This window comes from Hippocampus bargibanti, linkage group LG14 (assembly GCF_051943395.1).
Source record: "Hippocampus bargibanti isolate YZ-2025 linkage group LG14, ASM5194339v1, whole genome shotgun sequence".
NCBI lineage: Eukaryota > Metazoa > Chordata > Actinopteri > Syngnathiformes > Syngnathidae > Hippocampus > Hippocampus bargibanti.
Window position 1 is genome coordinate 21452753 of NC_142747.1, and position 14287 is coordinate 21467039.

The 14287-nt window shown below is 42.0% G+C and overlaps 1 protein-coding gene across 1 annotated transcript; it reads left to right on the top strand.

Annotated features, from left to right (window-relative positions):
• Positions 1 to 4077: 4077 nt before the first annotated feature.
• Positions 4078 to 5806, top strand: foxl2a (forkhead box L2a). The gene has a single exon (XM_089014038.1). The coding sequence runs from the start codon at positions 4272 to 4274 to the stop codon at positions 5265 to 5267; it is 996 nt and encodes a 331-aa protein (XP_088870164.1). The 5' UTR covers positions 4078 to 4271; the 3' UTR covers positions 5268 to 5806.
• The last annotated feature ends 8481 nt before the right edge of the window (positions 5807 to 14287 follow it).

The following is a 14287-nucleotide window of genomic DNA, read 5'->3' on the forward strand; positions in this document are numbered from 1 at the left end:
ACAAGGAATTTGTCTCCGGTAGAACACGCTGCACTAGTATCATCGTTGAAAAAGAGGCACTATTTGGGTGACTGTTTAGAGAGTAAATGGCATGGGGGGGCTGTTAGAACCGTTTTAAATATCTGCTGGATTTGATGCGCGTGGATCGCTAGCGCTGGAAAAGGTGGTGGGCAGGATGCGGAGGGTCCGGTCGGATTTTCCCTGCCCTCGTTGGGATTCTTGCAGTGCGCAAGTCCTCCAGAGTGGCTAGGTCGCTGAAAAGGATGTTTTTTTTTCTTCGCTCCGTCCTAACTGTCCGTTGAAAGGACTACGATAAGGAGAAGCGATATTAGGTTTGATGCAAGTGAATGCAACGAAATGTCATTTGATGCAAGACAATCTTTCCCGGATGAAAGGAAGGAGGGATGAGAGGCAGGACGAGGGCAAGGGTAAAGGGTGCGATGGACCCTCAGCCCTCATGCAGTTCCTTCAACGTGGCTGCGCTGGCTCTCAAAAGAGATGAGAGAGCAAATAAACAGTGAGCGCCAGGTTTCCTCCTGCAGCTTGAAACCCCCACACAGATTAAGTTGGAGGGAGGGGATGAGGGCGCCTGAGAACACAAAACAAAAAAAATCACTGGACTCATTTGGGGAATGACTTTGGGGATGTTTTTTATATCAGGAATAATGAACTCATTCACTGCCAGATGAAGATGTGTCCACTGCGGTAGCAGGGTTTTTGTCGTCCTGGACCCTGCGCACCCTGCTCACCACCTTGTCCAGCAACTCCCTTTAGGCAGGCTTCTTGCCCCGGTCACCATTAACTCTCTAAACAGTAACCCAAATAGAACTGTCTTTGCAGTTTTTTCTATGATGCTACTAGTGCCGCGTGTTCAACCGGAAGGAAACGCATTCCTTGTGTGTTCGACATACTTGGCCAATAAAGATGATTCTGATTCTGATAGACAATGTCATTCTCTTCTTTTGCAAATCTGAGGTGACTTGAGTTCTCTCCACCCCGGGTGGTTTTTCTTCAGTCCCGACCTGACCCGGCGGATCCGTCCCTCCGTCCGTCCGTCCGCCGCATTCCACCCGCACGCGCAATGATAAACATCCGAGTTCCAGATCTGCGAGGGCAGGAAGTGCAAGAGGACAAGAATTCCCCACTTTTCAAATGATACGACGGCCCCTTGGCCGTGACGGCTGGCCTTTTACGTCGACAATTGGCTCGTTAGCAAGAAAATATGAGAGCAAACATTGCATTTTTTCTTTTGGATTTTTGATGCTGTCATGAAAGCCAACTCACTGAAATGGATTTTGTTCCAAAGGCTCCAAATCTTTGTGGAGTCCCACTTGATGTGTTCAATGAATACATTTGCCAACATGTATTTGTTGATGGACATTATTTATAATCATTATCATAATCCTAAAATACAAAACAAATGTTATTTTTCTGGTCTAGTAATAATAATAAGAAGAAGAATATATTCTTTTTAGAAGCACTTTTCAAAACTCTCAAGGATGCTTTACAGTCACACTCGAAGTAAGACGTTTAAATTGGGTGTAATAACCTTTTTAGATAGTAGTACTACAAGTAGTAGTAGCATTTAAAACTTAGAGAGACATTGAGAGAGAGAGAAAAAGAAAGAAAGGGAGAGAAAAAAAAGAGTGAGTGAGAAAGAGAAAGAGAAAAAAAAGAGAGGGACCGAGAGAGAGAAAGCAAGAGAGAGAGAGAGATCAATTTATCATCGTTCCTCGGTTCCCAAAAGCAATAGGCTTTAAATGTTCTGTATTGTTGGTTACTTCCGGGTTGAGTGAACGCTGGCGCGTGTGGCTGCCGCTGCTCACCCGCAGAAAAAAAAATGTCCTGTGACTGTAAAGTGAGAGTTTTGAAAGGCACTTAGAAATGAAATGGATTATTATTTATATTTTAATATGATGATGATGATACAATACAAACCAATCCATAATATTGATTTCTATAGCGCTTTAACAACAGCTGAAGCTACAACAAAGCGCCCAATTGGACAACTCGTATACCGGAAATAAAGCAGTCCTAAAGATCCTAGTTGTGTTTTAAATGTGATGAAAATCGACGGTTTTTCTAATGAAACAACAGCGAATTTCAAACTTGGTGGGTTTTTTTTTTTTGGGGGGGGGAAGGCATCGAACGACTTGACGGCTATTGGGAACATTCCACTCAAGGCTCGTCTTAGTTGGCGATTTGACGTTTGATCTGAAACGAAGGGCTTGAATCTGGCGGCGGTTGTTGAATGTTGTTGAAGAAATGATGGCCGTGAGCCGTTGACTCTTTGAAGAGGAGGAAGTGAAGCAAGCGGGGCGGAAGTGGCCAAGGTGGCGCGTCGTGGCTAATTTAAAAAAGGTGGCGCGTTGAAAGACTGAAAGCCTCTTCGACGCGTCGTGAATTCATTCGGCTGCCGAGGGCGCGCGCGAGGCCTGCGGGCCGATGACACGCAGGCCAATGCTGCTTGCTCCACCTGCACGCGCGCGCGCGGAAATACACTCCAGCAGGGGGGGGAGTGGGAGTGGGAGTCGGAGTGGGAGTGGGAGTGGGAGTGGGGCGCCTCATGCGTGGGTGGCCTGCAAAATGGACACTTTGCCGTCTTCTCTCCACGTCGTTCCTTGAACGGAACAGCGCCCGCCCCCTTTGAGTTCTCGCACTCGATTCGCTTGCAAGCAAGCAAGCAAGCAAAGCGGCTGAAGGAACCCAGTGGAAAGATTGGAACGTCTCTTAGAACCGCAACATCGTCCTCTTGTGGGGTTTTGTTTGTTTGTTTGTTTGTTTGATTGATTTGGGGGCAAATTGACCATTCATTTAATACTTGTTAACGATTTGTTTTTAGGAGCAAACGCATGTTTTCCATCCGAAAAAAAGTTCGAGAGTCATTTTTAACAACCCTCATCCCCCCAAAACACATCTCAGTGTGTTGCAACCACCCCTAAAAATCACTTTTAGACCGAGTTAAATGCCATATAAATCGACCACTGTCGTGGAAGTTCAAATAAATAAGAGATTCGCTCGATCCATTACATTGATTTAAAAAAAAAAACTATAATTATAACTATTATTTAAGGGAAATGACAATCATAAAGTTAGTATTTTAGTCATAAATTCATGACGTTGAGGCGATATTATTTTATATATATATATATATATATATATATATATATATATATATATATATATATATATATATATATATATATATATATATATATATATGTTGTTATATATGTGTGTGTGTGTGTGTGTGTGTGTGTGTATGTTTTAAATGGTATATGTTTGTGTATGTGTATATGTATGTGATATATATATATATATAATGTTTGTGTATGGTATATATGATATATATATATATATATATATATATATATATATATATATATATATATATATATATATATATACGCACACACGTGATAAAGTTTCGATTGGAACTGTCAGAAGTGGTACTCATTTCATGCATAGTGTTTAATTTAAAGGCAGCAGTTTGAGATATATTTCCTATCTATATTTTTCTATTTGTTAGTTCCAAATTCATATTGTTATTGTTTAAAAAATGATCACAATTCTCAGGTGTGCCCCAATAGTCTGATTTGAAACCGAAAGCTGCTCAACCGGTTTGCGTTGTTCTGCAACAACGATAAAATACAATTACTTCACACAAAATTGTATGTGTTGCAATATTGCATAATTAGTACTTTGTCGAAAAGTATTTGAATATGTTTGAGACACCAAATAAAACGCAGCCATTTACATGCGGTAGTTCATCATCATCATCATCATCATCATCAATAAAAATGATTTGGAGTCTGATCATCATCACGAATAATAAACAGTATGCTGAAAATGTCACGGTCGCGGAGACTTTTTAGAAGTGGACAAAAATGCCCAAAGGCTATTAGCGTCGCAAAGCTACTGAACGTAATGAAGTCGCTCTTCCAGAAACGTCGATTGAATTGTCTGTGAAAGTAGAGGCGGAAGTCTCAAGTGCGTAAATCACGACGCGCAACGTCGTTCAGTGCGGGAAGGCGGTCTGGGTGAGGACGAGGGTGGGCGAGGAAAAGGGATGGGCTTACCGAATCCCATCTATCTCACAACTCGACTTGCGTCTTGGTCATAAAGCAATTGTGAGGAGAGGGGGGGGGGTCGCCGAAGAGCCTCATGTGTGGCCACCTCCAGATCCCGCCAAAGAACGCCCGGCAGACACCGGGACCTCAGCGCGTCCGCCTTCGCGCTTTCGGAGCGGAGCGCTTTGCTTTCGCTGGGAAATGATGGCCGCTTACCAAAACCCGGACGACGCCGACCCCGACCCCGACCCCGACGCCGACGCGATGGCATTGATGATCCGGGACGCCGAGGAGAAAGAGCGACCGAAAGAAGAGCCGCTCCGGGAAAAAGCGTCGGAGAAAGCGGATCCGTCTCAGAAGCCCCCGTACTCTTACGTGGCCCTCATCGCCATGGCCATCCGGGAGAGTTCCGAGAAACGCCTCACCCTGTCTGGTATTTACCAGTACATCGTGGCGAAATTTCCATTCTACGAGAAAAACAAAAAGGGCTGGCAGAACAGCATCCGCCACAACCTGAGTCTCAACGAATGCTTCATCAAAGTTCCGCGGGAGGGCGGCGGGGAGAGGAAGGGCAACTACTGGACCCTCGACCCGGCTTGCGAGGACATGTTCGAGAAGGGCAACTACCGCAGGCGCCGCCGAATGAAGCGACCCTTCAGACCGCCGCCGGCTCACTTCCAAGCGGGCAAGTCCCTGTTCGGGGGGGACGGCTACGGCTACCTGTCGCCGCCCAAGTACCTGCAGTCCGGCTTCATCAACAACTCGTGGTCCCTGGGCCAGGCGCCCGCCCCGATGCCTTACGCGTCCTGCCAGATGGCCGGCGGCGGCGGCGGCGGCGGGAGCGGCGGCGGGAACGTCGGCCCGGTCAAGGCTCTGTCCGCCCCGGCCTCTTACAATCCCTACTCGAGGGTGCAGAGCGTGGCGCTGCCGGGAGTGGTGAACTCTTACAACGGCCACATGAGCCACCACCACCACCACCACCACCATCACCCGCTTCACCCGCACCACTCTCAGCCGCTGAGCCCGGCCGCCGCCGCGCCGCCGCCGATGCCGCCGCCGCCGGTCTCTTCCGGAAACGGAGCCGCCGGCCTTCAGTTCGCTTGCTCCCGACAACCGGCGGAGTTGTCCGTCATGCACTGCTCGTACTGGGAACACGAAAGCAAACACTCGGCGTTGCATACGAGGATTGATATCTAATCGGAGCTCCGACTCGGACCCTTGCGATCGTTTCCGGCGATTTTTGGGGGGACGACGACCACCGCGACGACTTTGGAGGTGCAGATGTTTAGAAACCGCAGTCTGCGTGGGTGTAAACGAGGGTCTCCGGGAGGGGGGGGGGGGGCGCATCGGGTCCCGCGACGTTTGGAATCGGACCGCCCTGCACGGGTATGATTTTGTTGTTGTTGTTGTTGTTGTTGTGTCAACTTGATTTCCATTCGGAGCCACAAATGACTTTTGTGACGGCGCGTATTTTGTCCACTTGACCAAAAATCGACAATTGCGACTTTCCCAAAAACATTTTGACCGCGCAAATCGGTTGTAAATCTGTCGCTCCCCCAAAAATGATTCAATTCATTGTCGTGAAGACAATTCAGGGTGTTCCATGTTTTGTGTTGCCCCCCCCCCCCTCTTGCCATATTCGCTCCCTCCATTTTAATTTCCGATGACGTGAAATCGGCCGGGAGCAGGTTTTGCATCCTCTTTTTTTAATAAACTTGATACTGTTTATTGTTTCATTCATCTTGGGGCCATGTTTAATTTTCATTAGCACTTTTCCATATTTTTTTTTTCCAGATTTGTGATTTTTTTTTTAAATAAACGTGTTTGATAAAATACGGCGGTGTTTTTGAAGCAATGTCCTTTAAAAAATAGACAAGGGCAAGCACATTAGCCGATTAAAACATTGACAACCCCAACGGGAAAAAAATGTCCATTTAAACCTTGCAAATAATTGGAAATGATGATTTTAATTTGCAGTTAAGCTTTATGGTCTTTTACGACGAGCGAGTTCATATGAACATAGATTTAAAAAAAAATCCAAATAAAATCAAAAGAGAGTATCAAAATGGTTCAAACAGGGGCTTAACTAACAATAATTTCACGATAGATAATGATATATCATTAACAATAATTAATGTGCATCAGACTGTTGGATAATCACATAATAACCCGGACACGTGAACAAAATTACTATTTTGTCTTTTTTTAGGTCTTTAAAAACGCTGATGGTCTCGTTACGTTATCAACTTGATATTTTTTTATGAATATCGTTAAAAAAGTTTCATTTGAACCCCGAAAGCATCACCTGGCTTTTTTTTAAATTCATTCACAGATGAAATTGCATGGATGGAAAAAATATGACTGTGCAAGTTGGAAGGCGGGCAAATTAAAACAAGACATAAAGCATAAATACATTTTCATCCATTTTCTAATATTCTAAATATCCGCGGTGGGTGAAGAATCACATTTTATACGCGAGAACGCTAAAGGCACAGCCATCACAATGGATGACAAATGATACAAAGGGGAAAAAAACAATACTGTATTAAACATCATCGGAATCATAATAATACTGGAATATTACATATAATAATAGCAATAATTGGATTGGATGTACCTTTATTCGTCTGGCAGTGGAGAAATGTACATTTCGCAGCAGCAACGTGATGTAAGGAAGAGGAAAGGAAAGAAAGAAGTAGAAAAACAAAATACAGGAGCAGCTGGAAAGGCAGACACTGTCGCGGCGCCATCTTCAAGTAACAAAAACTAAATAAGAAAGAATATGACGACACAATAAGAATAAAAATAGTCGTGGAATACTGATAATAGTAATAATAATGCTGAATACTACTACTAGTAATTGGGTATGATATAAGTGCTGCTCTCAGTGCACATGCAACTATTTGGAGAATCCGCGCGTGACCTTCCCATGCACACAGAAGTCATATCTATCCTCTGTTTTTTTTAGAGATGACCAGTAAAGTGACCGAAGGGACTGCATGGGCTGCATGTGTTGTGACATGCAGCAAGCCAATATACTAAACGGATAGTACTTGAAAGGCTTTGACCTTATTTATGATCCATCCAAATTTCCGTCGTGACAATTCTCGCCATGCACGTTTTCGATTGGAAGTCAACTTTTCGGCACTTTCTCAGCAATGTGGGCGCTTTGATGCACTTCAAAATGCTCATTTAAAATCCACGCGTGGCTTGTTTTGCGTGGTGCAAAGTTTGATGTCGTGCACGATTCACGAGGTTGTTTGGCTCACATCCGTCGGTTGAGCTCACCGTCAATTTGGCGCCCATGCAGGTGAAAAACGTCACACATCTAGTCACATATATAGGGATTCAACACACACACACACACACACACACACACACACACACACACACACACACACACACACACACACACACACACAAGACTCGTGTGTGTGTGTGTGTGTGTGTGTGTGTTTGTGTATTCCATGCAGGGGGGAAACTTTAACTTGATTAAATCGACGCTCCGTGTGAAGCTAGGAATAAGAGTGTGCACTCTTCATTAATTTGTTGTAGTCGACTTGTGTAACTTTGACAGGACATGGCATCGTTTCTCAAAACGCAGCGGCGGCGGCGGCAGGAAACGAACGGGAACTTTGGAACTCTTTGAAAATTTCACCTTTTGATTAAAAAGGTCTTTTTTTATTTGACCTTTTATTAAAAAAAGTTTTTCTTCATTTAAAAAAGTTTTAATATAGAATCATATCAACCTTAATATACATATACATTAGGATGTTTATTATATATATATATATATATATATATATATATATATATATATATATATATATATATATATATATATATGTGTGTGTGTGTGTGTGTGTGTGTGTGTGTGTGTGTGTGTGTGTGTGTGTGTGTGTGTGTGTGTGTGTGTGTGTGTGTGTGTGTGTGTGTTTCTCGTTTTACTTACAAAAGTTTGATTTTCAAATACAGTAGGTTATTATTATTGTTGTTGCAAATGTCCCCATTGTGTAACTATTACAGTCTTTTTGATGATGATGATGATGATTGTTGTTGTAGTGAATGCGTTGATCTGCCAAAAGAGTGTCTGTGCATTTTGTTGTTGATCCGATTCTCTGCCATCACGAAATGGAAGCAGCAGGAGGAGCAGGAGGACCTTCTGCATCCACGCGCACAAGGGACGGAGGGGGGGGGGGGGGGCACGTCGCATGCAGTCAACTTGCTCACATTTGCTGTTTTCTAAACAAGGCGGTGATAAGGACACGTTTGGATGCCAAACTCCTCTCTTAAAACAACAAAGACGAGCGCTTTTTTGTTTTTAAAGTAGACGCCATTGTAAATTACAACCGGGAAAGGGAGACGGCGCTTTGGAGCCTGTAAAAAACACCAAAACGAGCTATTTAGTCCGATAGCTGCGACGAGGCAACCATTGGACAAATTCGGGTTGCGCCAATGACAACATTTCATTGGCGGTTTTTTGTTCAGGTTTACGCAAGCAAGCAAAAGAAAGAAAGAAAGAAAGCTGCATACACGTCCTCGTATGTCATATGGCAAAGCATGCAGAGGATAGTCCGGTGAGCGCGTGGGGGTGAAGTGGAGGTTGACGTGCAGTTGACTCGCTCGGGAGCTCTGCGTGCGTGAACAATGGCCCTCCACGCAGGCGCGATGTCTCGGGGAAATAAACCCCAAACCACCTTCGTCACTCACATTTGCTCATTCATTCATTCATTCATTCATTCATTCATATGCACATTTATTTATTTAGGCATGTATTTAAGTATTTTTTCATTCACTCATTTATTAATTCACTTATGTGTGTATGTATGTATTTATTTTTTTATTCGTTCATTCGTTTGCTCATTTATTTATTTACTTATTCATTCATTTATTCACTCAGTTATTTATTTATTTACTTATTTATTTATTCATTTATTTATTCACCCATTTATTGATGTATTCGCTCATATATGTATGTATCGATCTATTTACTTATTTGTTGATTCATTCATTTATTCACTCGTGTATTTTTTTTGCTCCTTTATTTAGCTTTTTACTTATTTATTCATTCCCTCTTTTATTCATTAGCTCATTTATTTATTTATTCATTCATTCGTTCGTGTGCTTATTCATTTATGTTTTTATGTATGTTTTCGTACATTCATTTGCTCATTTATTTATTTGTTTGTTTGTTGTTTGATTTTTTGGTGTATTTCTTTAAATGTCAAATGTATGTATTAAATTTATTAAATGTATCCAATAATAAAATATTCTCTGGGTTTGCACGAAATTTGTAAAGGAGTCTTCTCTACATATTTTAAATACACTTAGAAATAAAAAGCACGCCCCGTCCCCCCACGACTCCTAAATTTAAAATATCGTGTGCTTTTGTTTGCTTGCCTTTTTGTTTTGTATTGTTTTGTTTTGTTTTCCGCCGAGGGCGAATGACTAAGCGTGATTGTATCCTTTGTCGCTCTCGTGCAGATGCAGATGACAGATTCCAATCAAGACGTCAAGACGACAAACGAGGTCAAGTCGCATCCGGGGCAACGACGCTACCCTCGCCACCCTAGTCACGTTTCCTTTCGTCAAGCGCGCACGCACGCACGCGCTCATCCTTCAATGCACTTGTACCCGCTCTCGTTCCGGTTGTGACAGCTTGCGATGCGACCCAGCCAGTCAGGTCACACTCGGCTTGCCCGTTCAAATACGTCTTTTCTCTCGTCATGTTTCACAACGAGGAACAAGCATTCACTTTATATTCAAAAAGAGTGTGTGTGTGTGTGTGTGTGTGTGTATGTGTGTGTGGGAAGGGGGAGGTCGCGAGGGGTCACCACTGTTTGCTATACATCTGCTCCAAACAGGAAAATATGCAAGCATTTGATTCACAGAAAATCCGGTAATTGTTTGAATCAGAACGAGCGTTTCTTTCCGTTGGCCTTTCTTGGACTTCAAATATTACAAGTTTCACTCTCTGCTTCTGGTTGAGTTCACTCGTGGAAGGATTTCTATTTATTGTGTTAAAAGTCTTCTAGACGCGACGATGTTAACAAAACGGCAGACTTCATTGTTAACGTCTAATATACAAGATATCGGTGGAGGACAGCCGATGCCTGCAAAACGTTCTCTGCTGGCCTAAAAATAACTGAATCGCCGACAGACGTTAATTATATTTTATCCGTGAATTCTTATGAAATAGTATTTCCAAATTGTCTTTCAGATTCCTTTCATTGCTTTCCCCCCGTCGCGCCGCTTCCGGGTGTGTGCTTTCGTATTTACGCATTTGAACCAATCAATTCCAGCCGTTATTTGTTGCCGGGGTCAGAAATCTACCTGGATACCTTCTCGGTCAGTTCTGCGGGCGCGGGAGTCTCTAACGTGTCGATCAGACCGTCGCTTTAACCAATCATATTTCGAGTCGGCAACCCAAAAGGCGTACCGACGTAGCAGTTTTGGCAAACTATGATTGGCTAATCACTCGTCAGTCATAGTTTGCGAACTATGATTGGCTCGCGACGTGCCGAGATTGCGGAACTTCTCCAACCGCGAGCCGCTCTTAACAATAGCGGTTAGCATACTTTATCGCTAGCGAGCTTCATCAACAAATATATTGTGATGATTTAAAAGGAATTTTGTCCATCCGCAGTGGCTAAAGGAGGAGAAGAAATGGATTTGGTTGCAGATTTACCGTTAAAGCCATTCCCAAGACGGACTTTTCAAGAAAAAAATGGACGTCGTTAAGAAAGGTCAGTTAGTTACATTGACGTGTTTCTTAGCTAATGATAGCCTCCAGTGGCCTTGTCGTAAATCGCACCGCACTTATTTCAGTCTGAATTGATTCAGACGTAGCGCTACTGAAGGCCTGGTGAAGAAATCCACCGTCCTCCACTGCAAGAATGTTTGTTTGTTGGTATACTCTCCCAAGTTTGTCAAAAGTGAACTTTGACTTTTAACTTATGTCTCAGGGGTGTAAGTCTGGAATGCGTGTGCTCACATGATATCCGCCGTCAGATGTTTTTTTTACGAACAAGCAATATACTGTATATTTATGTGAAAATAACATCCAAAATAGAATCAAATTTGCTATTACGTAATATGAAATTGAGTGCAATTTGAATCTTCTTTGTGGAAGAAACAACAGGCAATCCCATTCTCGACCACATTTAGTTGTTGTTTTTTTTTTTTTTTAAAATGACGTCTTACTTGCAAGCATTGACGTGCTGTTTTAAAAGTACATGAAAGAGAACACATCAGCTTTAGAGTGGAGGGAAATGAGATAAAATGCTTCCTCCCTCTTGATTATGAGCCGCAAATTGCTTTGTCGGGATTTCAAATGGCATTTGTTTTCCCATGCATCCATCGTGCTTGGACTGGGCTCTATTTTTAAAAGCCCTTTTCCTCTTTTCCATCTCCTAAAAAACTTCCGCAACCAGAAGCTATTAGGAGAATGGTTGTCCTGTTAACGTCCCGATTAATCAAGACTGATGTGAAGCCGCATCCTTACGGAGAGGAACAGGAAGGAACACCTGCTCTTCTTCTTTTAGCATTTTCATCGTCACGGTCCTGTCTTGTTTCTTGTATTTGTTTGTTTGTTTTCCAGGCTTCAGCCGGAGACTGGGAATCGACTCGAGTTAGTTCTTTGAAAGCCACGCCAACAATTTTTGGCCTTTTGGATTATTAAGCCTCGCTCACAACTCTGTCCTCAATCAATGATCTCGACGTTGACGAGATTTTTCTTTCCGCTCCTAGCCTTCCTTTGCCTGGTCATTCATCGCGTCTTTGATCTGGAAGTATTCTTGTTAAATACGCGCTGGATTCTCTTGTCCTTTCACTTGACGAGCAATTGATGTTTTTTTTTATGTTCCAAAAACAACTAGTGGGGCAATACAAACAATACAATACAATACTGTTTTATTTATACATGCAGTGACTGACTCGAATTGTTTTTGTTTTTCTTTTTAAAGCCTTGTTGTTTTATTTCCGAAAGCCCAAAGGAAAAGATGTTCCTTACCTTTTGCCGGAGCTTTTTTTCTCACTCACATTTTCTTGTTTCTTTTTTTAACCCGTTCACCGTGATTGTGTTTTACCAACACTGTACTTAGTTGCTCTTGCGATTTTGTGACTCAATATATTTTTGTCCAAGGCCTCTTATCTCTATCTCCACTTGTGGAATCTTGCTTCTGTTCAGAATCCTAGCAGTCACTTGACAATTGATCCACGGCGCACGGCTGCGGATCTCAATCTATTATTCCGTTGTAAAGACAAGACAAATGAATGCAACCTTCGGTGCCATTTTTATTCTATACCGATTGATATCGTCATGATGTATTTGTTTTGATTTGTACGTCACTATTTTTGTTGTTCACAGACAACGCTGTACAAAATGACAATACAGTATATATAGTATTGTATATCATACACCTTAACAAGGCCTGCCTTACAAGTGAGCTAAAAGTTATGAATATTTACTTCCATTCACCTTCATCATCAAATCAAACGTGCATCTTGCCGTACGCTTCTGTATGATGAGATAATGCATTTGAATCAAATAATAAGAGAGCAAAAAGCAACTGAATGGCATCAGGTACGCAAAATTATTATCAGACAATGACAAGGGTTAAACTTGACCCACGATTTTTTTATGATTATTTTTTTGTCAAACACCCACCACGAGACATTCGTCATGAAATTACAGAATGAGTCAGTGTTGGCTTTTCATTGTGGCCTGAACTTACTTTCATTGAAGGAAGTCACAGCGATTTATTTATTCATTGATTTGTTTGTTTGTCTGTTTATTGTTTGTTTGTTTTTTGTCATTTAGTCGCGGCTATGCTCACGACTGGAGTGATAACGGTTGATGCTATATACATATGTATATGTAGACCTCTACTGCCCTCTTGTGGCCTAACGTTTAAAGCAACCAAAGCGTGCGCGGTTCTCGGTTTACGGACTTTACGGACTTTACGGCTTCATAACCCCGACGCCAAAATTCAGGACGAATATCGAATGTGTTTTGTTTTACAACCCAGCCCAGAGAGGACAAATTCATTCACTTCGGAGTGAAGGGCCGTTATATCACAGTGAACCACAAAACAAAATGTTTCACCGTCTCATCGCATTATTACTTGTACAGAACACACTGAGGGAATACATGTTTTTTTTTCCTTATCAAAGCAGGACCTCAATGACCTATATTAAACCATAAAAGTGATTTATTTGTTTGTACATTCAAAAAAGTAGGTTAAATCACTGTAAGAAACACAGTGTGAACCCTTTGGTACTGCAAAAGAAATTACTACACTGTATTTATAAGCGGCGCGAGGAATAAGTGAGCATTAGTGTTGGACTAAAAATAGTTTGACGTGATATTACGTTATGATGAAATATAACTTGTCACTGGTTAAAGATGAAGTCGTAAAAGCCTAAACATCTTCACAGGTTAGTAGTCACGAAATATGACCAGAAAGAATAACGGAAATGACCTCCACAATAAAAGTATATACGTTTTTTTAATCGATAGTTTTTATGATATGACCTTCTACATTAATATTGGCAATACATTTAAATTCCAAAATGTTGCTCTAATGTTTGTCATACTTACACGACCGGTGGCGTTTCATGAATATTGGCACGTACATGTATCAAAGCACGACCACAATGACCGATATTAAACGAGAAACCCGATGTATTAAGTTGTTTGTACATAAAAATTAGGTTAAATCAGTGCAAGACTCTGTATAGTCTGGATGAACCATTTGATACTGCAAAGAAACCACTAGAGGGCACCAAAGTCTACTATTTCTGGACATCGCGCTATCATTCTAATGACACTTTTCATTCAAGTGCACTTTTACTGAACTGTATTTATAATCGACGTGAGGAATAACTGAGCGGGTCTGCATTATTGTTGGACTAAAAACAGTTTGACATGTTATGACGGTATGATGAAATATAACATAAAAGCGTCCAAATCTTCACTGGTTAGTGGTGCAAAGTCACTGTAAAAATGGCCAGAGAGAATACCGGCAAATGACCTCCACAATAAAAGTCTGTTTTTTAATCGACATTTTTAATGATAGGACCTTCTACATTAATATTCGTCATACGTTTAATTCCAAAATGTTGCTTTAATGTTTGTCCTACTTACACAACCGGTGGCGTTTTATGAATATTGGCTCGTACAATGTCGTTGTTTGTAAAAATCACAGTGACCGGAA

What these genes read in the sequence shown, in the direction of transcription:
- foxl2a (XM_089014038.1), top strand. Translation starts at nt 4,272, where the DNA reads ATGATGGCCGCTTACCAAAACCCGGACGACGCCGACCCCGACCCCGAC.